This window comes from Scardinius erythrophthalmus, assembly GCF_964197995.2.
Source record: "Scardinius erythrophthalmus genome assembly, chromosome: 4".
NCBI lineage: Eukaryota > Metazoa > Chordata > Actinopteri > Cypriniformes > Leuciscidae > Scardinius > Scardinius erythrophthalmus.
In genome coordinates this window covers 14,078,231-14,103,442 of record NC_138224.1, presented here as the reverse complement: position 1 = coordinate 14,103,442, position 25,212 = coordinate 14,078,231, and the positions used below count along the sequence as shown (strand labels likewise).

The window sequence follows — 25,212 nt, the reverse complement described above, 5'->3', positions numbered from 1 at the left end:
CCCGATAAGAAAATTTGGATGATATATTAAATCCGATAAATCATGAATTAGTTTCTTCAGATGGGACACTTCAGATGTGCACTGTTCGCCAAGATGGTTTTGATTTGACTGAAATATGATTGAAATAACTTATATTTAATATGTTTAAGTGTAATATGTGCAACGGAAGTCTGTCATATAGGCTACATGAAATTATAATAAGAGCATTATAATTGTGTGCTTGTTACATGGATTTTAATGGTGAGACTTTTGTTTTCTGTAATCAGGCTCTCAAAATTATATAAAAATTTGGTTTCCGATTTATCGTCCAATATATTGGTGGCTTTCAAATATAAAGAATTATCAGTTATCGGTATCGGCCAAATTTTCATATCGGTTTATCCTTATATATAACCCAAAAATTTGAATTAAAGTACATAAAAATAACTGAAAAAAATTAAATCAATTAATCAATTAATTAATAAAAATCTTGATTATTTGATTATTGCTATGAGTGAAATCATTAAATTCTTGAGTGGTACCAGCTTGACCATCAAAAGCAGCATCTTTCATGGTGGTTTTAACTCTCTGAGTGGACAACAAACGCTCCACAGCCTCCAAAAGCCTCAGTTCCAGCTCATACTTCCTAAACGAGCAGCCCTCCATGTTCTGTGAACAGGCCAAGAAAGAGACTAAATAAAGCAGTCTGGCGGGCTTTTTTAAGCCGTATCACAGATGTACTCACAGCTAGCGCTGACATAAGTGCAGAAGAGAGCGAGCTGAACGTGCTCCACTGTTCATATCTGAAGAGCTGCTTAACAAACTTCACCGCAGCATCTACTGCGATCTTACTATTTCCTGAGAGACACAAAATAGAGACCCTGAGCAAACACAAATTAGAGTGAAGTAAAATAAATGGCCAGTTAAATTCAAGGACTCACCAGCGACAGCCGTGTCAAAGAGAGAGGAGGTAGGAGTGACTGCATTCACAGAGGGAGGCATGCTCTCATCAAAAGTGTGTTCAGTATCACCAAATGCTGCATAAAAAAAGGGATATTTACACTCTACAATTGATATTTAGTCGCACATGGGCAGAGAGGATGAAAAAGTTTACCGGACAACAAGCTAACGCCAGCCAAAATGAGCTCCAGTACCACGTCCTGGACCTCGAATTCTTCAGGCATGCCGGTCTGCAGGGGCCTGACAGAGCTGTCATGCAGAGCTTCCAGCACAGCCAGAAACCGAGCAGCATTTCCCTCAAACATCTCCATCAGGATACGCTCGGTTGGCGTGCGAGGCCATGGAGTCTGCAGAGAGAAATAAGGGAAACAGATAGAATAGTTATTAGAAAAGAACTAGGGAAAAGAGGCATCGTACACAATTTAAGTGAATACTCACTAGCTGTAGCTCTTTCAAATTGTTCTTCTGTTTGGGTTTGAAGAGGCCTTTCGGTTTCCTGCGGGGTTCGTACACTGAACGCTTAAACACCATCACTGCAAGCTTCTCTCCGTCAATGCAGCAATAACATGATTAAAGACAGGCATGAAAATATAGTAGTTAAAATACAAGAACTATAAAAACAACAGCATGTTTCATTTAGGCTACAGTTCTCACTTTTATTGTCGCCTCCTTATAAGCTTGCTGGGTCTCAAATGACACTTGGGAGCCAGTAATCTCCTCCAGCTTGGCCAGTTCACTGATCTTGCCAAGGGCTCGGCGCGCAAACACCTAACGCCAGGTAAGGGCACAACAAGAGGCAAGAATGACAGAATGCCTATGTGGTCTCTGATATCCGTCATAAAGCTATAAGATGATTTATCGAGCAACTTTAGACACTGTTTTTGCGTGAAACCCACCTCTGCCTGAACTGAAGCACAGTCATGAAAGTAACATTCACACACAGCACAGCAAAGTGTGGACCTCCATGGCAGGAAGTTGGCCGTCAGCAGAGGAACAGAAGTCTCTAGACATGTGCATGCCCATAGTAAGTACTCTAAAACCTGAACGAAGACCAAAAAAATAAAAAAACAAAAGAACATAATTTGCACAAAAAAATTACTTGCTCCAAACATGAAGGGATTAGATTCACAGAAATGTAATACATGTTGTCAATTAAAATTTTAAGAAAGTATGTTGATTTTCTTTATACATACTTATTATTATTTGCATTTTTTTACTCTTTTCCCCTTTTTCTTTTTCTTTTTATATTTCTGCTTATTTGTATTGTATAACAACCTGAGGTAAACAAAATTAGACTAGTGTGGTCATCTGTTAATCTTGAACTATTAATAAGGTTTAGGTACACTGTCATTTTAAAGTTTGGGGTTGGTATGATTTTTAAAAATGTTTTTCAAAAAAATCTCCTATGGTCACCAAGGCTGCTTATATTGTGAAATATTATTATAATTAAAAATAACTGTTTTCTATTTTAAAAAAAAAAAAAATTTATTCCTGTAATCACAATTTTTTCAGTCTTCGGTCTTCCGTCACATGATACTTCAGAAATCATTCAAATATGCCGATTTGCTGCTCAAGAAACATTTCTTATTATTATCAGTGTTGAAAACAGTGGTGCTGCTTTTATTCATGATTCTTTGATGAATAGAAAGGTCAAAAGAACAGCATTTATTTGAAATATATTTTTTTGTAAACAGTACTGTTATCCTTAAAAGTGTTACAAAACATGTAAAACTGTTTTTGAGAACCTGTGAAGCATGGCCTGCTGACATCAGGAACCTGCATATGTTATACATGTGTAACGAGCCTGAGGAAATATAGAAAACAAGTCACATCACCACGTATTGTCAGTGTGATATGTACAGCACACAGACATACGGTATTGCTGCTGAAAATACCGTTGTACAGGATCCAGCATAAACTTTCATCAGGCAGAACAGCCTGCATCAGAATGCGCACAAATCCCAGGATGCTCAGCAACTTTTGAAGCCCACCCTGGTCTGGCAGTGCACTTTTCTCTCTCTCCAAATAGAAGATGCATTGGCATTCTCCCTCAAGAGCACGGAACTAACAGACACACGGATCAAAGTCCATTCATTATGAATCAAACCACACAATTTATTAAAGAAACTAACATTTATATTGAAAACAGCTAAATGTACTTCAGGAAGGATCTCTAACCGTAAGTTTGGCTCTCTTTGAACCAAAGCCATCTGAGAAGAAGGACTGCTTGAAGTGATCCACATCTCTTATGCTTTCCAGGCTTAGTGTGCAAAACTGCTGCAGATAGAGTCTGTACCCTTGCCAGAGAGCAAGCCTGTATAGCTTATAAGAAATGATAAAGAGTATTTATATAAAGAAAACATTATATTGATAAATTAATGAAAACAAAAGGCATTAGCAAAACACATTTTGAAGTAGCTGTGGCAAAAAAGGGTAAAAATGAAAAATACAGTTGTCATTACCTTAGTGTCAAGGAGGAAATCAGCAGTTTGCAACAGGTGCTCTTCGAAATAACATGGAGGAAGGCGAGATCTATACTTGTTCCATGTTTCAAACAGTTTTATGGACCTGTCAGTTAACAAAGTACATTAATTATACTTAAACGTCAATAAAATAATATAAAACATAATACAAAACACCAATTACATTATTTTTTGTTAAGGATTTTAGCTCTTTTTCTCTGGTTTGTCTCTTACCCCCTGGAGTAGGATCGGTTGTCGTAGTTCGGAGAGCCTAAAAGTTTCTTTATATGCGCTTTAAACTCTTTTAGGTCACTTTGAAATGCTGACAGGACAGGGTTGTTTTTATCCAGGGGTCCGTAGTAGGACGCTGGTGAAGGGTCCATGTTTCCAACGGAGCGTGCGCGAGCTACTGTGTTTGAATCCGCTGTTATGGATACGACTCGAGCTCCACTGCTCGCGGGGCACGACCATGCATACATTATGCATAATTAATACAAAATTGACGTTAACACGCATCTTCTATGATGAACATGAACACCATTTCTGGATTAATTTTATTTACTTTCCTTGAGTGTTGGACGTAAAAACTATGTATATGCGATACAATTTCTAAACCTTTCGGATTTTACACATTCCCACCATAGAGATTCCCACTCATCTATCAACCAGCCATCTAGAGGCTTTTCGGCAACATTTTTAAAGACGAATCAGCAAATGTGTGTGTGTAACAAATATTAATATTTATTACTAAGTAATACACGTAAAACATTTATTATTTTAAATAATAAATTTCAAATTACAACGTTTTATGCTGAATCTGCGACTTCGAAACACAAGTCTTTCGCCTCTTGCTTGAATGTAGTAGCTAACCGCATATAATAAACGTGTTGGGTGCAGGAGAAATGGGCAAGAATAAAGATCTGAGCGACTTTGAAAAGGGCCAAATTGTTATGGCAAGGCGACTAGGTACGAGTATTACTGAAACGGCCAAGCTTGTGGACTGCTCCCGGTCAGCAGTGGTGAAAATATACCAACAGTGGTCCGAGGAGGGACAAACCACTAGCCGGCGACAGGGTGTTGGGCGCCCAAGGCTCATCGATGAACGAGGGCAACTAACCCAGATAGCACACGTACATCGCGGAGACGTCTTTGAAAGATCGTAGCGTCTGGTAAACATCGCATTCGAACGACCGTTTTTTAATATTAATGAGCCGTCTTCCTTACCTCTATACGATGTCTATACGATGAATCTTAAATATTTTAAATTGCATGCTGCCACGCGGATCGAGCAGATCAGACGCAGCCGCGAGTGTCTGGCTTGCATTGTGCCACTCGCATCCAAAACACGGAATATATATATATATTTAAATAATTATACATACATGGCTCATTGTTCGTCGTTGATCAGCATACAATTCGACAAGCATTAAAAACATTGTTGCATTTTCCCCTTACCAGTACATGTGAAAACAAAACTGAGTTTTACCGAAGAGATTTTGCGTTGGCTAATGCAGTTTCACCATTTTTTCATTTTGTCTTACTACATATATTTACGAAGGACACTTAGCTTTTTTTTTTTTTTCAGTACAGAAAAATATATTAGCATTACACACATGGATTTATTTAAATAATGCTTTCAATGATTTGTTAAGGGCAACTTTATCCTTACTGGATACAAATCTGAATGTATTTTGCAGAAAGCATAAATTAGACCCTTAGACTACCATGCCTGGCTGCTGCTTAGAACGTAAAGTGTAGCATAACAAGCTTGATAATTTGAGTAACAATTTAATTTATTCCATGATCCATGGCTTTGTGTCAGGTGGTTCTTTGACTATGCCATGCACGGAAATAGTTAAACACACACCAATCCATTTTCATATTTTGTTCCAAATAATGATGCTTACAAACTCCCAATGAGCAAGGCAAAGCTGGCAATGGTTAAGAAAACCCTTGTAGATATACGAGGAAGAAGCCTTAGGAGTAAACAATATGCAAATGTTAATTTGATTCATATTACCTCACATATTTAATATTTAATGACATTTACTTTCCAGAGAGTTGATTCAACTTTAAATATATTAAAAAAATTAAGGACACAATATACACAATGTAATGTAGTAACTGCTGAGAGCATAAAGGTGAATATAGTCACAAAGTCTGGCTTCTGCTGATGAGCTGGTGCTGATTGGAGGATCTTGGAGCGATATGACACAGAACTTACTCCTGCTGGACGAGTTCTGCCAGAACACCTACACGAAAGATCCCTTCCCTAGGAAGTGTTGCAGCTACCATAATACCGTTCTCAAAGATTATAATGAGCTTTAATAGAACAATGGTGGTGATGGCGCAGTGGATAAGACACATGCCTTTGGTGTGAGAGACCCGGGTTCGAATCCACTGTGAGACACCATGTGTCCCTGAGCAAGACACTTAACCCCTAGTTGCTCCAGAGGCGTGCGACCTGACATGTATAGCAATTTTAAGTCGCTTTGGATAAAAGCGTCAGCTAAATGAATAAATGTAAATGTAAATGTAAATTTGCAATGAACAAGGAACAGATCGTGCATGGCAGACACTGGCTATGGACTGCATATTTATTATTTTATTGCATATTTATTATTTAATGAAACATTGATGGCCAGGTGGGTGTGGGAATGAAGGTGGACTAGAGGTAGATCTGTGCATCTGAGGATCAACTATCTCCTGAGCTGTTTGGTAGAGAAAAGAAAATGAAAAAGATGTTAGAGCATTCTATAAGGAAAGTTACTGTGGGTTAAAATACTTATTTCTCACAAACAACATTGGTAGAAACATGAACACAATACTGTCAACAACCTCCTTAATAGATACTAAACAGCTGTGGAATTGAAATCAGATTGAACATGATTCTCACAGTATTTAATTTAAAAATTAAAGGTGCTCTAAGCGATGTCACATTTTTTAGGCCAAAACATTTGTCACATACTAGGAGTGTGAACCGACACTGGTCTCACGGTTCGGTTTGATTACGATTATCATGTCATCGATTCAGTTCAATTCGATATCACAATGCATCGCGATGCACCGCATCCTCAATTTGAAATTTTTCTTCAAAAGTAATGTGTGCGCGCGTGTGTGTGCACGCCTGTTCAAACAGTGACATTCCAGTTTAAGTTTCAAGGGAGTAAAGCTTGTTTATGCCATTAAGAAAAGGAAAATCTGTCAAATACATTTTGTTTTAAAGAAATGTTCATTTAAAAGCAGCGCTCATTAATCAGTGTATTATGTTACCATTAAAGATGCGCGCATCAACCGTCGCTGAATCCGCTGTTGAAGGTGACGATCATCCATTTATAATCACGCATAACACCACAGAATAAGTGTAATTTGACCATCGGGTGCGGATACTTAAATCAGAGAAAGTTATTGGGGCGGGTGGATGATTTATTTTTGGCTACGGATTCGGGTGATGTTGGAGCTCATCCGCGCATCTCTAAAGCAGTCAGACTCTGCCAGGCGTTAACAGCTCGGGGTGAAAACGGCTAACGTGGTTTATCAAGTTAGTGGTATTGTCTCCTGCATATTCAATTCGTGTGTGACATGAGCGCACACAGCGCGTGTCTTCTGCAGGTCGTGCTTACCAGGTTGTTCATAAAAGCCGAAATGTGCCCAGATGTAGGCTTTAAAAGTAGTTGGAGCATTTTTAATTACTCGCACTCGCGTCTCACCTCCCTCTGCCATTGTATGCTACCGCGACAAAGCACGTACGCGACAAATGACGTCAGAAAAGTGTCAGTACATAATAATCGGTTATGGTCTATTACTGAACCGATACCGAATTGTCCTCGTCTGCATCGCGATGCATCGTACAAACGATAAATTTTGACACCCCTATCACATACAGCGAACATCTCCTCACTATCCGCTAGCTGCCTGTCCCCTGAAAACTGTAAAGAAACGTAGTCTCTGTAGACAGCCCAGGCTCCACAAACGGCAACAAAAACAAACTGGGCTAACCCGCACCACGAAACCCAACAAAATGTTCCAGCCAATAACCAACAAGAAGGATTTGGGGGGTTAGTGTGCGGATGAGGAGGAGGGAGGGTCGAGCTAGCCTCCGTTTTGTTTGACAAAACTTTCAGCGTCAACAAGAAGTGACGTCACCCAACATCACTTTGAGCACCTAAAAAAAAAAAAAAAAACAACACTTTGTTTTGCTCATTTACCAGTATTGCTGAGATCAAATGTTAACTGGTAGGAGCAGCACCGTGTCCTAACCAGACACCATAAGATTCTAGCGACAAAAATTTGTCACAGTGGTAAAAATCACAGCCAATCAGAAGAGCGCGCGCTCAGCAAGCTCCAAGCACTCAACGAAATGGATAAATACACAAATCCATGAATATTACACCTTTTTAACATTATTAAAAATACATAGAGTTACTGAAACAATTGTCTGTTAACAAACAGTTTGAACGTTCTTGTTCACTTTTTTTGTTCACAGGTGAGTTGCTTTCAGTACAGCTATAAAAGACAAACAAAATGATTTTCAAACTTGCATACTCTTTTAAGGAATAATTGACGACAGGCCATTGAATTATTAGAAAAATAATTCAGATTATGTATTTCAAGACGTTTTTAAAGTTTTTGTCATTAAAACGCTCTTGTATGTAGGACTAATTTCTTACGCATCTAATCCAATGCCTCCGTTGCTAATTCCAAAACGTCATTTTAGAGTTAGTAACGGAGGTTTGAGCCACTGATAGCAGACTAATGCTGGGACACACGACTAGCTGACACATTCTCTGACTGTTTTCATCGACTGCAGCAGATTTTAAACACAGACTTTGAACACAGACTGAACGCGCTGAACACGCGTTTGGGCATGATCAGTCATACGTATCAAATTACATTCATAACCGGCCTTAAAGTGTGTCCCCAGTTATTAATGCAGTTATTAGAGAGAGAGATGTTGCAATAATGAGACAGAAAAGCATGTGCGTCAATATTATTATTTATTTATTAATTCAATTCCTTTTAATTAATTCGAATTCATTCTTCTTTTTCTATTATTGACAGATGACAGACTAGCCAAATAAATGAAACACAAAGCCCTTTAAACAAGTAGGCCTATCAATAATTATTTATTTGTTATATTATCTGCAATAATAATCCGTGCTGCAGGATTATCCATTTATTTTGCCTATATTCAGATTAATTTTCTATTGATTATAGATAGGAATATACTAGACATTGAAAGACATTGAAAATTAGACAGCTAGACATTGAAAATTCCAGATCAAGCGCATGGGGCTAAATGTTTTTTCTTGTTATGAATTGTATCCTATTTTCTGTTATTACCGTTAACTACGCGAAGTGATATCTTTGGTGATATGGAACTGTAATGTGGTCAAGACCTGCCTGGAACTACTTTAGCTGTGCGTTTCCCTGAAAATAATGCACACCTTAGAACGTTCGTCAACCAATCAGATTCAAGCATTCAACGGCCCTGTAGTATAACATTAAATAATGCACATATACATTACTATACCTGAAATCATCATACTTTCTGTTCCAGCGGTGACGTCGCAGAAATAGTCTGGTTAGGACACGGTGTTGCACATATTCACTCGTCTGAAAGAAGTAAATGAGCATAGCCATTGTATTACATGTAACAATTGTGGTAATTACATGTATACCCCGTTTACAGTTACGGCTCATAAATACATGTAGAATATTAAACCTACATTTCATAAATATTTTAGCAAAACTTATGTTTTAGTCAGAATTATTGCACTCCCATCAACACACAACCATCAAATGCAAGTTATACACTGGAGAAACGAGTCAAGTCCACACGCATCTGTCAAAGTATCTGACAGGGCTAACCACGATAAACTACATGCTTGGTTATTAGAAGCACTTTCTCTGCTCCTGTCAGTTTTGTGATTATGCCTGACTCAAATAATCCTAGCTTCTCCAGTCATAAAAGCTGCTGCTAGTTCAAATTTGACAGATGCTTCACCCAACGGTTCTATGTGTCACTAGTACACAACACCTCTAGCAACCACTCTTAGCAACTTAAACATGTTTGATCTCATTGATATTGTTCATTGATATTGAAGCTAGAGTCAATTATTGTGAGGGATTGAGAAAGTGAGTGAGAATCCATTTGAATGTCCTGTAATTTTAACACTAAAGGGGTTTTCCCATGCCCTAGTCTTTACCGACTGACTCACTCATAAAAGATAGATTTTTGCTGAAATAATGTATGTAACTTCTGTTGCTGTTTGTGGTCAGGGACTACTTTTTTTTTAGACTAGAGTTCAGTGGTGGACAGCAAATTCACATTTAAATGCAAGTAGACTTATGCCGGTATTCGGTAATGCGATAAATCGCGGTAATGAATATGCACGATATTGTTATCGCGTGCACTTTAAAATACCATGAAAAATAATAGATCAGAATTTATATTTATACAACGGGCATTAGCTTATTTTCCATCAACCACTTAAACAAACACCGCGTATATGCTGCGCGAAACATGTGCGCACTCTGATGTAAACAATCCCCACATGTATTAGCTCTGTGTGCATGCGCGCCGTGAGCACTCAGTCTAATGTAAACAATCCTCACATGGAGAAGAAGCATGGCGAAAGGAGGAACGCTGCCGTCGATTTATCCCCCTTCTAAAAGCAGGGGTGTCAACACTATGCATTCAGTGTGAGACTCGCAATTGACACTTTTTACATGCTCTCGTGCCTCACATCCATTTTCTCACGCAGAGAAAAATCACGGAGCAAAGTGTACACGGAGACAGACAGACTAGGTTACTTTCACAGGTTCTGTACATTTTATTGCGAAATTCAGACAGCAAATACCGTTTTGGCGCTTGTAAATGTGACGTGACCGATCGCTGTAGCGCCTCAGTTCAAGTAAACCGATCATCTGTTACTTTTTATTTAAAGATGCAGTACAACTTACCGAAAAGTATTTATTAGGGGTGTAACGATTCGTTTTAACAACGATTCGATTCGATTCGCGATTCATGGTTGTTGATACGATTCAAGGACGATATTGGTTCATTTAGAACGATACGATCCGAAACGATTCATTGACTTGAAATCGATTCAGTGACTTTTTAGCCAAAAATTCTTGTAAGGTAATCAGGTATCAATTAATTATGGATATAAACAAACAAGTAAAACACAAATTAATGTCAAATGCATTCACATTTTATTTTAATAGGTAGGACTGAACAACTATGACAAAAATGATAATTGTTGATTATTCCCTTGAAATTGTAATTGTGATTAATTACGATTATCACAACATTGAATTATGTTTTGAATAGTTTGGCCATGGGACCCACATTTCCCCATGGTCATCAAGCCGCGACCCACCTTTTTAGGAATTATATAGGCCTATTATAATACATTTGTTTACACAAAAATTGTTGACACACAAGTTCTGTCCCCCTTTACTTATTAAAAAAAATAAAATAAGAATATCACAAATACTGATAGACAGTAGGCACTGCGAGGTTAAGCTATTACATAGCAGTCCCAAACTAGTTTGTGTTAATACAATCTTGGTATGAGCCACCAGTCATATAAAAATATACAAAATAACCAGTAAGTGGCATTTTGTTACGGAAACAAACAACAATTAGGCTACCATGGTGATACACAATACTTAGAAGAACTGGTAAAGAAACATGGAAACTGCTCCTGATAAATAGCAACACACATGACGTACCAATAACGTAATTTATTGGTATTTTACTTTTATTTATGAACTTACTAATTTAGTAGTGGGTGCCCACGATGAGGAGGAGCCAGGGGCAGCAGCATCAGGAGCACGAAGGCAGAGGCGAGACAGAGGGCAACTAGAGAGGGAGGCAGAGGCGAGGAGAGCACAGGAGAGTAGGGAGAGGATGGACAGGCTGTTTACTCTTCTTAAGAAAACGATTGAAAATATATACATTTTTTCTACATATTCTTGTTTAATTTTTTTTTAGGGCGCATCGGAAGTAGGGCTGTCACTTTACGTTCGAAAATCGATTGCACAATCAATCGGACCAACCAACACAAGTTTCGAATAGGGAATTGATTTTAACGGTCTTCTCTCTGAGCGCGTCCAGCTCATCACTAGGCATGGGATGATAACCGGTTTCAAGGTTTATCGCGGTTTGAAAAAGTCACGGTTTCAAAACCGCAAACAAAAAAAGTTATACCGTTCCTACGATATGTGCATTTTTTGTGTCGTCAAAGTGAAAGCGCAGGACTCCCTACTATATTGTGTGTGTGCGTACCTGCAGCGAAAACAATGCAGCCCCTCCCCCACCGGTTACTGCTGGCAGGCGCGTGTATGTGATTGTGCACGTGATCCGCAGTCAGAGGCTACGTTCACACTGCAGGGCTTAATGCTCAATTCCGATTTTTTGAAAAAATTCGATTTTTTTGCAAGGCCGTTCACATTTCCAATTAAATGCGACCTTTTGTGATCTCCTGTGTGAACGTGAAATGACCCAGAAGTGACCCGCATGCGCAGAAGAGTACTCAACGGTCAACGACGTCACTTGTTGTTTGCAGAAGTAGCTAAACTTTAACCAGAGCCCGTCTCTGCTTTAACTGTGATTCTCTCACTCACACACACACACACGCGCACACACGAGCGCACGCAGCGACCGTTACACAAGAGCCAGACAGCAGCCGCTGACCTATCTAATATCAGATTCAGCACAAATAAGTTAACATAACGTATATATAATGGCCATGGGCTTTTTTTATTTTTTTATTATTTTTTTTTTATTAACGGGCTCGTCGAGGTCGACCCGCTCGGCAGATTTACCTCAGCTCGACGAATATGCAGTCCGTTTTCAAACCGACGACTACTTCAATGCAGAATTATGACGTTTTTCGCGTATCAATGACATGCGGGTCGGATACATGCGACCTGGCCGTTCAGACTGAAGTCGCATTTCAAAAGATCGGATATGTATCGGATTTGGGACCACATACCCAAGTGGCCTGGGTCGCATTTGAAAAGATCGGATCTGTGTCGTTCAGACTGTCATGAAAAGATAAGATACAGGTCGCATAGGGGCAAAAAAAATCGGAATTGGGTCGTTTCAGCCTGCAGTGTGAACGTAGCCAGAGACTCAGCAGTAATTTAAGTTCAGGATGGCCGAAGGAGGTGAACCCCCACAACTTTTCCCCCCATCAAAAAAGACCAAGTCAGCAGAAAAACCGGAAAAATTCTGACGGCCACGGCTTGGAAGAGGAAGGTCAAGCGACATGCAAATCATGTTTAAAAAGAGTCGCTGCTAAAGGAGGCAATACATCAAATATGATTTCTCATCTACGGGAGCACCATCCAGCACTCTTCGCTAAATTCAAGGTGAGTTGTTAACTTAAAGCTGTCTTGAAATGAACTTTTGCAAACATCTAAGTTACCGAGTCAGATAACACGGCTAGGGTTGGGTATCGGTTGGGTTTTATCCGATACCAGTACCTACTCGGTATTTTTCAAACGGTTCCGGTGCTTAAACGGTTCTTGAAACGGTACTTAAGAAAACGAAACCGCACACACTTTATCAAAAAAATAATACCTCTGTGTGTGTGTGTGTGTGTGTGTGTGTGTGTGTGTGTGTGTGTGTGTGTGTGTGTGTGTGTGTGTGTGAGATTTTCTGAAAAAGATTTTCTGATTTCTGATTAAATGAAAAAATGTGCCGTTTAAAAGGCTACTGATGTAGGCGAAAACACTTGAGTTAAGATCAAAATTTTGTCTTCTCATATTATGACTTTTACAAAACAGAGAAATATCTGACACTGAGCATAAATGTTTAACACACACAGTATAGCCTCATATAAATATACTTGATACTGATATACTTCATACTTAATATGCAAGATTTGCAGTTGGCAGCTGAACTTGAACTTTAGTCAAGCGTGTCAGAGGTTCACTTCATTCACGCACATATGAAACCCTTGCATACACATAAGTAGTCACACATACATGTATACTGCTGAATGCTAAAACTAATACATATGAAATGCACAACGTCACATCTAAAGTCGCTCACGCACACACAAGCAAACTCTACACACACGAGACACGCGGAACTCTCCGCGCACATACTCATCTGAGACGCGAGCGCACACACACACACACACACACACACACACACACACACACACACACACACACACACACACACACACACACACACACACACACATCTGAGACACGAGCACACACACACACAAACTCTCCACACACGTAGCCTACTCATGTGAGACGCGAGCACCCACACACACAAACTCGCGCACACACTCATATGAGACGCGAGCACGCACACACAAACTCTCCGCGCACATAATCATAGACGGCGCCTCATAAATAGATAGATCTCCGCAACGTATTGAAGCGCGCGTCCGAATGAAGACAGTGCAGTGTGCGCGAGCCACAAGAGAAAACACTCTATCCGCGCCACTGATCGCAGCGGCAACGAGCACTTTGATCACTTGATTTAAAAAACACATTTCAGCGTTAGATCCTCTCTTATTTAACAAACGAACTAAATGCTCTGCTGGTTTACTGGAGATGTTTTATTATTGGATCATTCGTGCCGCGAGATGTTTTATAGGGGGCGGTAAAAAACGTCAGGCACCGAAAGTTTCGTTCTTATTCGGTCTGGTTACTACCGTTTACGTCGGAACCGGTTCTCTATTGGAACCGGGTTTCGGTACCCAACCCTAAACACGGCTAATTAATAAACATTAGCTAACATCAAATAATTTCCTCTTGCACGTTACTTTACAGAGTGGGGAATAGCAGACTATATGTACTAACGTTACGTTTCTGTGATTGAACATTAGTACAACAATTAAGTTAAGGATAAAATCACATCTTTGCTTTTAAGCCTTCTGCCACGTTAACATCTTTTCAAAATCACGCCATTAAAAAAACAACAAAAAAAACTCCTCACTTGCTCTCACGTGTCTTTGAGTGTTCGTGAACTGATGAGACTGTGTGTGTGTGTGCAGTACACTCGCACTCTGCGTTAATATGCATCAACACTGAAATTAAAATTTATTTTAGAGCATTATTTTGATATTTTTAGCAGTACTATTTGTTTTTACACACACAAATTAAATAATGTAATTAGTTGTTTTTGTTAAATCTTGTAAATGACCACATCGAAAATATTTTTTAAAAGTATACTGATTAAAAGATGAAGTGAAAAAAAGACTAGTTACAGATTTAGCTTAAATTTTAACATGTCAGTCTTTGTTTTTCTTCTTTGTAGAGCAGCTGTGGCTTCAGCAGCAAAGGACCATCCTCCTCAAAAGCTGCAGGTTAGCCAACAATCCAAGAAACTTTTGAGAAACAGCTTGCTTATGCACCCACATCCAAGGCTGCAAAGGACCTGAACAGTGCGGTGGCATACTTTATTGCAAAATACATGATGCCTTTTCAAACTGTGGAGAAACCTGTTTTTTTAAAACTAATGAAAACAGCAACACCTTTATACAAAGTGCCATCAAGAAAATTCTTTTCAAAGAATGAAATCCCCAAGATGTACATGTCCACAAAAATTGCTGAGCTGCTAAAATGACTACATTTATTTATTTATATATTTATTTATTTTTGGAACTGTGCCAAATGGTCATGTTTTTGTTTTGATTAGTGATTGCATTTTTTCCATTTAGAAGGAGGTTTTTGAAAATTTTATTTATGTTTATTTATGTTGATTATTGTTGAGCTACAGGATTAGGCTCACACAAGTGACTGCAATTTAATTTAGTTAAGAAGATTAAATTATTTATTTTAATTATTTTGCCTGATGTTCAATGTTACAAAATGTTCTATATGTTTCCTAAAATAAAATATACTGTGTTCAGTTGGAAAAAAAAAAGTTGTTTTTTTTTACCCAGACATTTAAATATAACATTGTAAAGTAGAGATGCACCGATTGATCGGCTGGTGACCGGAATTGGCCGATTTTCACGTGATCGGCCATGACTGGCGACCGGCCGGTCAGTCTGACATATGCCGATTTTATGCCGGTCAAATGCACTCGGGCGCCGCATGATTAACCTTTTGAGCGGTTCGGTCTCATATATGGGATTTTTATTTCTGTGCCCCTGAGAGTAACGTTACGGTGCCACATTTATAATGTTCAGTGACGTCGCAATACTGCCAGATTCAAACTGTGCTTTCGCGCGTTGGCTGGCGCTGAGCCAGAGTCGGACGCATTCAGCGCTGTCATATATCACAACTAAGCAGTGTTTTCAACCTCATAATGTTTATTTTAGGTTTCAGATATTTAAATACACAAGCACGAGTAAAACAATACATTTGCAGTTGGTAAAATACACACTGATGTCTGTGGAAGCAGCAATAACAATCTATTCAAATATAATTTGCCGACATGTGTTATTCATATCAGACAAACATAGTGGAAGTAACTATAAAGTTTACTCTATTCTTCTCAGTTCACCGGCCACTTTCTTGCATTCATTTCGGGAGAAACTGAATTCACGTGCTGTAAATCCGACTGACAGGACAACATTGCGGCGCCCATCTCATGTTATAGATCAAGATTATTGATTTTTAAACGACCAAACACACTCACTTACACGTAACTTATGTGAGAATCGGAATATCAGATAGGCTGTTTATGACATGGTAAGCATGTTTGTGAATATTTTGAATAAAAAAGGAAAAGCGAAATAAAAGCGACACATCTGTCATACAGTAGACTTCGGTGTATCGCGTGACGCGTCGCCATGGAAACATTAAAGGGAACGTTCGCCTTGAAAAAACTCACTCTGGGGGTGTCCTTTAAGTAAGGGATAATGTATAGAGAGGCGGTCGTTATAGCGAATAACAACCCCGACAGGCTGAACAGGACCCCGACGCGAAGCGGAGGGGTCTTGAATCAGCCTGAAGGGGTTGTTATTCGCTATAACGACCGCCTCTCTATACATTATCCCGCTTATTACATGGCTACCTACAAAATAAATAAATAATTTGCCACGAATTATTGATTTAAAAAGGAGTTTATTGATTTAAAAACGATTGTATTGCTTCCGCCAAAGAAAATAGTCCGTTCCGCGTCCATAGCAACGCGCTGTTTTTCATGGCAACGGTCTGTTATACTTCGCAGCGGTCTGTTATCAAGAAATAACAGACCGCATTCTACATGGGAATTCAGCCCAGCCATGTAATAAATCGCGATATTGTTATGCGTATCTCATCAGTAAAGCCGGTTCCTTGATTAGTAGTAAATCGCCATCACCTGCTTTCAGATGGAGCGGCATTTACTACAAAGAGCCGTAGTTAACTGACAAGCTGAGCCATATCGCATTAATATCGCGGACGTATCGCCAGCGATATTTAATGCGATATGGCTCAGCTTGTCAGTTAACTACGGCTCTTTGTACACAGCAAAACCTCCAGTGTTAAAACCTAGAGTGTTTAAGTTAATGAGATAACTAAGTGATTAATTTAGTGATGATTGAACATTATTGAAGACACCTGATGTTAACAAGTAGAATCGCTGAAGGAGAAAATTGCTAATTGTAAGTTACCATTATTGTGATGGGTAGTTGCTTTAGTTGGGCTCTGACCCTTTTATGTGTACTTTAGATTTTGTTTGGCTGTTGTATCTGAGTTATAACTGCCAGTTGAACAAAGACTAAAAAGTGATCTGATGGTGTTGGTTATATTATGACAATCATCATTTGAACTTGATCACTGAACTCATTAAAATCCTTCTTTCTGACTTCGATTTATGTTGTTGCTTACAGCATAACTGTGAATCTGAATAAATGCCCAGAATTTTTGATATAATATAAAGGATTTCTTTAAAGTTGTTTAAAAAAAAAAAAAATCATTATTTTAGGCATACACAGATGTCAAGATTCAGTCTATGCATCTCAACAATGGTGAGGAGCAAAATATTCAATGAGGAAAAGTAAATTACATAGACCAGTGGTTCCCAAACCTGTCCTGAAGGACCCCCAACACTACACGTTTTCTTTGTCTCCCTAATCAAACACACCTGATTCAACTCATCAGCTTATTATCACATGGGTTAATGAGCTAATGAGTTGAATCAGGTGTGTTTGATTAGGGATACAAAGAAAACGTGTAGTGTTGGGGGTCCTTCAGGACAGGTTTGGGAACCACTGACATAGACAATTCAGATCATAATTTATTCATACCGCAATGCATGATGGGAGCCATTAATGAGTTGTGATTGGTGGCAGCCACTGCAACATGCTTTATTATTGTCACCATTGTTGAGATTCACAGGCTGATTATTGATGTCTGTGTTTTAAATGGATATGTCTGAATGTCTTTTTTTATCAGAACAATGGTTAATAAATATTTTGAATTATAAGTAAAGTACTGATAATCATAGGCTGAAGAATCACTAAACTGCTGCTAACAAGTTAAACCAAACTATCTTAATATGTTTTATTGGCAAAACATAACCAACACTATAAGATAACATTTTACTTTGTTCATTTAACTGTTATAAATCAATAACAGCAGACAAACAACAGTAAATATTAAAGTAAACATATAATGGTCTAGAGCCCAACTAAAGCAAACACCCATCACCTTAATGGTAACTTACAATTTGTGATTTTCTTCTTCAGTGATTCTGCTTGTTAACATCAGGTGTCTTCAATAATGCTCAATCATCATCACTAAATTAATCACTTAATTATCTCCTCAGCCCTAAATGCCGCTCCATCTGAAAGCAGGTGATGGCGATTTACTACTAATCAAGGAACCGGCTTTACTGACGAGATGCGCATGACAATATCGCGATTTAAATCGCCCAGCCCTATTCCATTGCCTTATCTTCCTTGAAAAGCGTTCCGTCCATTCAGCTGACATGAAAAACACTTTCAATAAACAAAACAAAACCTATCCAATGATTAAATGTTTTCTGTGTTGACAAATCTTGTGCGATTAAAGTTCTGTCTAACAGATTATTAACAGAGATTATTATTTTATTTTAATAAAATTTTATTTTAATAATTATTATTTTAAATGAACATTTCTTTAAAAAAAAAAATTATTTGACAGATTTTCCTTTTCTTAAGGGCATAAACAAGCTTTACGCCCTTAAAAAGTGACCGTTACAGAATATAATCAGAGTTATTTTAATTTATTCTGGTTCTTCCAAGCTTTATAATGGTAGTCAATGGGGGGGCCAACTGAAACCAACAGAAGCACATCCATCCGTTATAAAAGTGCTCCACACGGCTCCAGGGGTTAATAAAGGCCTTCTGAAGTGAATCGATGGGATTTTGTAATAAAAATATCCATTTTTAATTCTTTATAAAGTAAAACTATCTTCTGACAGACTGCCTTGCATATTAAATTTGAAAGCGTAACTGACGAAGTGTATGACGTAGCAGAAGCGTTTTGAACTGCAAGAGGTGTTGTTGACTGTGAAAATCTGTAGATTAAATACATCATTACTGCAACAAAAAAAAAAAAATTTAAAATAAAGTACCTGATAGTGGAGTTTGTGGGAGAAGAGACAAGATCTATAGCAAAATGATGGCCTCTCACAGCGGTTCCATACAAAGATCAGTCGCCGATGGAGGTGCCACAGCCAATCAGGACTGGAGTTCTGCAGTTCTGAGTCAGGTAAGCAGAATAAAATACACTGTAAATAAACAGTATTAAAACAAAAAGTAAAATCACTAGTACATGACCTTCCATGGCTGAATTCTTCCATAAATTAAATTATCATATTTTATATCATTAAATTATGTTTTTCAGGATTGGTTGTTGAATAAAATGTTATGCTAGTAACAATTAATAACTACTAGATATAACATAATAAATACAACTCCCGACTTGGGTGCAGATACGATATGCATTGTGATTTGAAATTTCATCCTCTGTTGGAACAAAAGTGGGTAACTTCTATCAACCTCATAAGCAAGGACAAAAATAAAACAATTTAATTTTCTACTAAGCAATACATTAAAATGTAGCCAAATTAATAAACACTAGTCATGAGCACATTGGATTTTTATTATGTAGCTCAGAATAAATAAATAAATAAATAAATAAAATAAACTGAATGAATGTCACGTGACCTTAGGCTATATATATACGACGACCATTGTAATTTGCATCAGATGACCGTTATTATTTACTCAGCATACTGTACCCTCAACATTTTTATGAATTTTCTTGCATCAATAACCTGTAATTAGCAATTAACTGTATATATTTTGTATCTGTTCATTCGTTATACGTGTTTTCACTTCTGTTGTTTTATTCATTCATTATAAGCCGGCTTTAGTTTGTTTGTAGTTTGTCGTTAGTTCGTCGTCAGTTCGTCAAATTGTTGGTAAGTATGAATTAAGCAGCCTTTTGATATGTTGAAGTTTATTATAAAGAATTATTATACATTAATATAACACACAGACACAATAAACCACGAATACAAACACTAAAAACAAATACCGGAAAAGATTAGGGTGCGTTTATTTACTTTCCTCACAAAACAGCTGTGAGTGACGACACATGGAGCGGGAAAAAAAAGCTGTTCTGATTGGTTTAGACCGGGGCGTCCAAACTCGGCCCTGGAAGGCCGCTGTCCCGTAGAGTTTAGCTCCAACTCGCCTCAACACAGCTAATAAAAGCTTGATTACCGGTTGTTAAGGTGTTTAATTGGGGTTGGAGCTGAATTCTTCAGGACAAAGGCTCAACAGGAGCAAAATTGGACGCCCCTGGTTAACGTTAGACGATGAGAAAAGTTAACGTACAAATGTGAAGCACTGTGCTACTTAACACTGGTTTCCGAAACCTTAACGTTAGTGGACGTTATCGAGTGTACAATCAGTCCAATTTTGCACACTCAACGGCTGTCCGAAATCGCTTATTCATTTTCCTTCACTCCTCCAAATTAACTGTGTTAAGTGAGCCGTACCATGCAGTGGAAAACCGCCATTAGCGGCCCAATGTAGGGACGATGTGTGCACGAGGGAGAGAGAGGCCCGATAACACAAGCGTGCATGAATTAAGTTAAACAAGCACTAAACATATATGATGGTCATTATGCAAGACACACTATTTCCTAACATGCATGTTAACGTCGTGTTAAACACGATTACCTTCATGACGATGACACACATCAACGCTCTCCGTCGACTCGTCTCGAACTCCTCTCCACTCACCTGATCCGGAGCCCGGAGCGCGCGCGCGCGCACACACGAAAAAGTGACATCAGCATCGAACAGCCAATCGCATGCCCTGAAACAAGAGAATCGGAATTCACTTCTCGCGAGAGACTAATTCAATAATATCATCTGAAGATTCGATTGAAGAATATAAAATACATAAATGCATTTAGACAGCAAGAAGAAAATATCTTGCTATAACAAGAACATCATGTGTTTGTCTTATTTATACTCCACAATATAAACTAACTAAATACTCAATTTATTTAATAAAAAAAATTCAGTAAAACGTCAAATTGTATAACAAATTAAAATAACTTTTAATTTTAAAATGCTATTTATTCCTGGGAGGCAAAGCTGAATGTTCAGCATCATTACTCCAGTGTCACATGATTCTTCGGAAATCATTCTAATTTGATTAAATGCCCAAGTAACATTTTTTATTATCAAAGGATTATCACCATCATCCCTGGAATAAATAACATTTTTAGATATTTACATACAATTATTTTAAATTGTAAAAAATAACAATTTTTTTTTTTTTTTTTTTTGCATAAGATACTTATTTCAAAAGCTATATACATGTCTTTCTTACCAGTCTTAAACTTTTGTGCCTGTGTAGACTTAATATGCAAAACCCTCTAAGGGCCGTCTGACAATTTCCTATGAAAAGAGCATTTTTATCAGACATTTCTTAGGTTCAGTAATTTCACTTTAATGGAAAGGTAAAGGTCCTGTTCATCTCCATTAAAAACATAGGAGCCTGCTAAAGAAACTCACATTCAGAAAATTTCAGACGGAGCTTAGAGGCTTTTGCATCTGAAGTCTTCATCCTTTGAGTGCAAGTGAGGATGTTTTGAAGTGTATGTACATCAGTTGTGTTAATGCAGTTTAGTTAGTCTAGTCTTGGTAGGCCAGTCAACAAACAACAAAAAAGGGTTTTTTTTCTGTTAAGGTCTTAAAACTATGGCTTGCAATGAACTATCCTATTGGACACTGAGAAGAAGAGCAAAGGACAAGGTGGATCAACAACTGCAGACAATACAAACTACAGCTTGGGGAGAGGAGTTGGGCTGCATGCACAGTGACAATACCTGTCAATGTCTAACTGAGGATGAAGAGACATTTATGGACTGTGTCTCTCATATTGATGAGAATGAAGGTGTCAATATGGCAAGTGTTCTTGACGACAGTGAATCAGACACGGAGTCCGAATCTGATCCAACTTCCCTGGAAGACGATTTGGCAACTTGGGCAGCTGAACAAAAAATCACACACGTTGCATTGAATTCATTATTAGATATACTGCGTCAGCATAGTTTAAATCTGCCAAAAGACTCAAGGACATTGCTGGGAACAATGCGTTTGAACCCTGAAATACAAGACAAGGCTGGTGGCCAATATTACCATTTCGGATTGCTGGAATCCATTACAGAGGTGCTACACCAGAACATCGACATTCTGAGCAGCATTGACACGCTGGAGCTTCAGGTCAACATTGATGGTTTGCCCCTCTTCAAGAGCTCAGCAACACAGTTCTGGCCCATTCTAGGAACACTGCAAAATATCAGACAAGAGGAACCAGTGACAATAGGCTTATTTTGTGGTACATGTAAACCTACCTCGCTAACTGAGTATCTTGAAGACTTCATCGCTGAAGTAAATGAATTGGCCAATGGATTTGAATTTGAAGGAGTGAGGTTAACTTTACAACTGTCATCAATGGTTTGCGATGCACCTGCTCGTGCATTCCTGAAAAATGTTAAAGGTCACACAGGCTATCATGGATGCGAAAAATGCACAGAGGATGGCGTGTACCTGGAAAACAGGATGACATTTCCAAGAAGTGACTTGCCTAGAAGAACAAATGAGAGCTTCAGAAACAAAACCGATTCTGATCATCACCGTGGTACCTCACCCCTTGAAGAAACGTCCCTGGATATGGTCTCTGGCTTCCCCCTCGACTACATGCACCTCGTGTGCCTCGGAGTCATGAGACGGCTTCTCCACTTGTGGCTGAAGATGGGTCCTCTCACTTGTAGGCTGTCGGGTTTTCAAATAAACACATTATCAGAAAGGTTGGTGAATGCGCGAAGATATGTGCCCATGGAGTTTGCACGGAAACCAAGGGCACTGAGGGAAATTGATAGGTGGAAGGCAACAGAGTTCAGGCAGTTTTTACTGTATACCGGACCGGTCATGATGAAGGATCTCCTCAGCACAGAGGTGTACAAAAACTTCATGCTGCTTTTTGTGGGAATCTTCATCCTGTGCAACAACAGTTTCATTGATGATTACTGTGATTACGCAAATGAAATGCTAGTTCTTTTTGTCACTCACTTTGGGCAACTGTACGGTCCACAGTTCTTGTCGTATAATGCACACTCCCTCGTACATCTTGCAGATGATGCAAAAAAGCATGGCATTCTTGACAACTTCAGTGCTTTCAAGTATGAGAATCACCTAAACAAACTCAAAAGACTTCTGAGGAAACCAACATGCCCTCTGAGTCAAATAATAAAAAGATTCTCAGAGATGCAAAGAAGCTGCAAAACACCTCAGAAAACCAGGCCACATCTGCTCAAAAAACAGCATGAGAATGGTCCTCTCCCTGCATCCTTTCATGAGGCGACACAATATAAAGAGTTGAGGACAAGCCCTTACACTCTTAAACTAGACCAGGCAAACTGTCACATCTACATTGGCGGCAAAGCTTCTAAGCTCCAGAACATTATTTCATTCAAGGATGAAGTTTATGTTGCCTACAGTACCTTCAACAACCAGGAATCTTTCTTTGACTATCCTCTACCATCCTCTACACTCGGCATCCATTTAGTTGGCGACCTCTCAACAACCGTTGAGTTCTGCAAGTTTGAGGAAATAGAGAACAAAATTTTTCTTGTCCCATATCAACATCATTTCGTTGCAATTCCTCTTTTACATAAAAATTAATTCTTTATCAGTGCTTTTTGTAACATAGTTTATGCATTTGAATTACATAGTTGAAAATTTTATTGGAGTAATTAAATAATATGGGTTTCAGGCTTGAAAAAAAAAAAGAAAAAAAAAAAATGTACCTAATAGTGGAGTTTGAGGGAGAAGGTACAACTGGACCAATTGCCAAGTCATGGTACGCAGACGGCTACTCCTGGTGGCCTCCATATAAAGACCTTGACAGGGTGTTGAAGAGCGTCAGAACCATGGAGGAACCACAGCCAGAGAAAGGGTGGACCCGTCACAGAACCAGAATCCTGCATGAGTCAGGTAAGAGTAAATTATACTGTGTAAATTAAACATGATCTTGCCCAGCATACCTGTATTTCATTGTTCAGAATCTTAATTTTTTTTTTTCTACACTGTAAAATGTGATCTCACATAGCTCTAATAAACAACATGTAAAAGCTCCAAAACTGTATTTCATTTGTCAGCATCTTTTCAAAATGTGGCCAAAAACTGGAAGAAGGCCAGCTACACATCTGACATAAATTCAGAACCTGAAATTGCCAGAAAAAGGATTCCCAAGTAAGTAACAAAAGACAAAATAAATGGTTTAACACATGAAAATCCAATAATTAAGATATTTTTGATGAAATCTCTGAGCTTTCTGACCATTCAGCATATTTACGTAGCTTTGACTTTAAACAGTGAAGAGCATCCAATTGTACTTTTTCTTTGTTTTCCTAGAAAGAAAACATACTCTGATAACATCTCATCAGATGATGAGGCACCAGAACCACCACCCCTTAAAAAAAGAAAAATCGCAGACACAGAGAGTGTTCCTCCAGCACCGAAACCTCCAGCACTTCCAAAACGCACCAAAAAAAAAGGTAATGGAAAATAACTTAAAAAAAATAAATGTTAATGAAATGAATGCTATGAATAACAATACATTTTCCATGTCGACTCAACCAAAGGTCGAAAAAAATATATATATCTACGATTCTGCAGAGGCTGTAAAATTACGATTTTGACCAGAGATTTTGAGCCAAAACACAGGGGGGTTAGAAAGATAGCAGCATCGTTATTTTATTTTTACAGAGAGATTGGTAGTCTATAAGTAAAATCTGTTGACTTCAGCAATCTTTTGCTGCATGTGTCAATGATGACAGTTCCAAAAAAAATTCATACATGACATTCAATATTATACTATTTTTTATTTTCTGAAATTTGGTTGATTTGATGATTGATGAAATAAGTAAGATTAAAAGTGCATAACACCCAGATTACAATAAACGAAATTTCCTTATTATTAGGTCCTGTTGTGCAAACTCAGGTTTTCCAGAGCAAAGCTGTAAACCCTTTAAGCAACTTTAAGTTTTTCTTTTATTTTTTTTAATCTTTTTAAATTTTTTATCCAAACCTACAATGATTACTCAAAGCTACAACTATGTCAGTGGTTCTTAATCCTGTTCCTTGGAACCCTCCACTCTGCACATTTTGTTTGCATCTCTTATCACTTCAGACTATTCAACTGTGGACTTCACAGGATTCCAGTTCGAAGGGAGCATATATTTTACATTCAAAGGGCATAAAAGTGCACGAGACATGCACTTAAATTGTAGTTATTTATAGAGGTATATTACATCTTACTTCACACT

The 25,212-nt window shown here is 38.3% G+C and overlaps 2 protein-coding genes across 2 annotated transcripts in view; both read right to left on the bottom strand.

Moving 5' to 3' along the window:
* The window catches only part of cfap54 (cilia and flagella associated 54), a 35,086-nt gene extending 31,103 nt beyond the window's left edge, over positions 1-3,983 (bottom strand). Inside the window, exons 1-12 of the mRNA XM_081364388.1 lie at positions 3,636-3,983; positions 3,402-3,507; positions 3,118-3,261; positions 2,835-3,003; positions 2,685-2,743; positions 1,836-1,979; positions 1,594-1,707; positions 1,378-1,479; positions 1,094-1,286; positions 921-1,016; positions 725-837; positions 531-648 (exon numbers count right to left, since the gene is read on the bottom strand). Coding sequence (XP_081220514.1) covers positions 531-648; positions 725-837; positions 921-1,016; positions 1,094-1,286; positions 1,378-1,479; positions 1,594-1,707; positions 1,836-1,979; positions 2,685-2,743; positions 2,835-3,003; positions 3,118-3,261; positions 3,402-3,507; positions 3,636-3,880 — 1,603 coding nt within the window. The 5' untranslated portion in view covers positions 3,881-3,983. The remainder of the gene's footprint in view (positions 1-530; positions 649-724; positions 838-920; positions 1,017-1,093; positions 1,287-1,377; positions 1,480-1,593; positions 1,708-1,835; positions 1,980-2,684; positions 2,744-2,834; positions 3,004-3,117; positions 3,262-3,401; positions 3,508-3,635) is intronic.
* Positions 3,984-5,417: 1,434 nt separating this feature from the next.
* LOC308689094 (uncharacterized protein) lies at positions 5,418-21,740 on the bottom strand (the record flags this gene model as incomplete). The annotated part of the gene is made up of 5 exons (XM_081362645.1): positions 5,418-6,112; positions 8,935-9,017; positions 18,931-19,086; positions 20,549-20,687; positions 21,709-21,740. The coding sequence occupies 5 exons, from the start codon at positions 21,738-21,740 to the stop codon at positions 6,097-6,099; spliced, it is 426 nt and encodes a 141-aa protein (XP_081218771.1). The 3' UTR covers positions 5,418-6,096.
* Between the last annotated feature and the right edge of the window lie 3,472 nt (positions 21,741-25,212).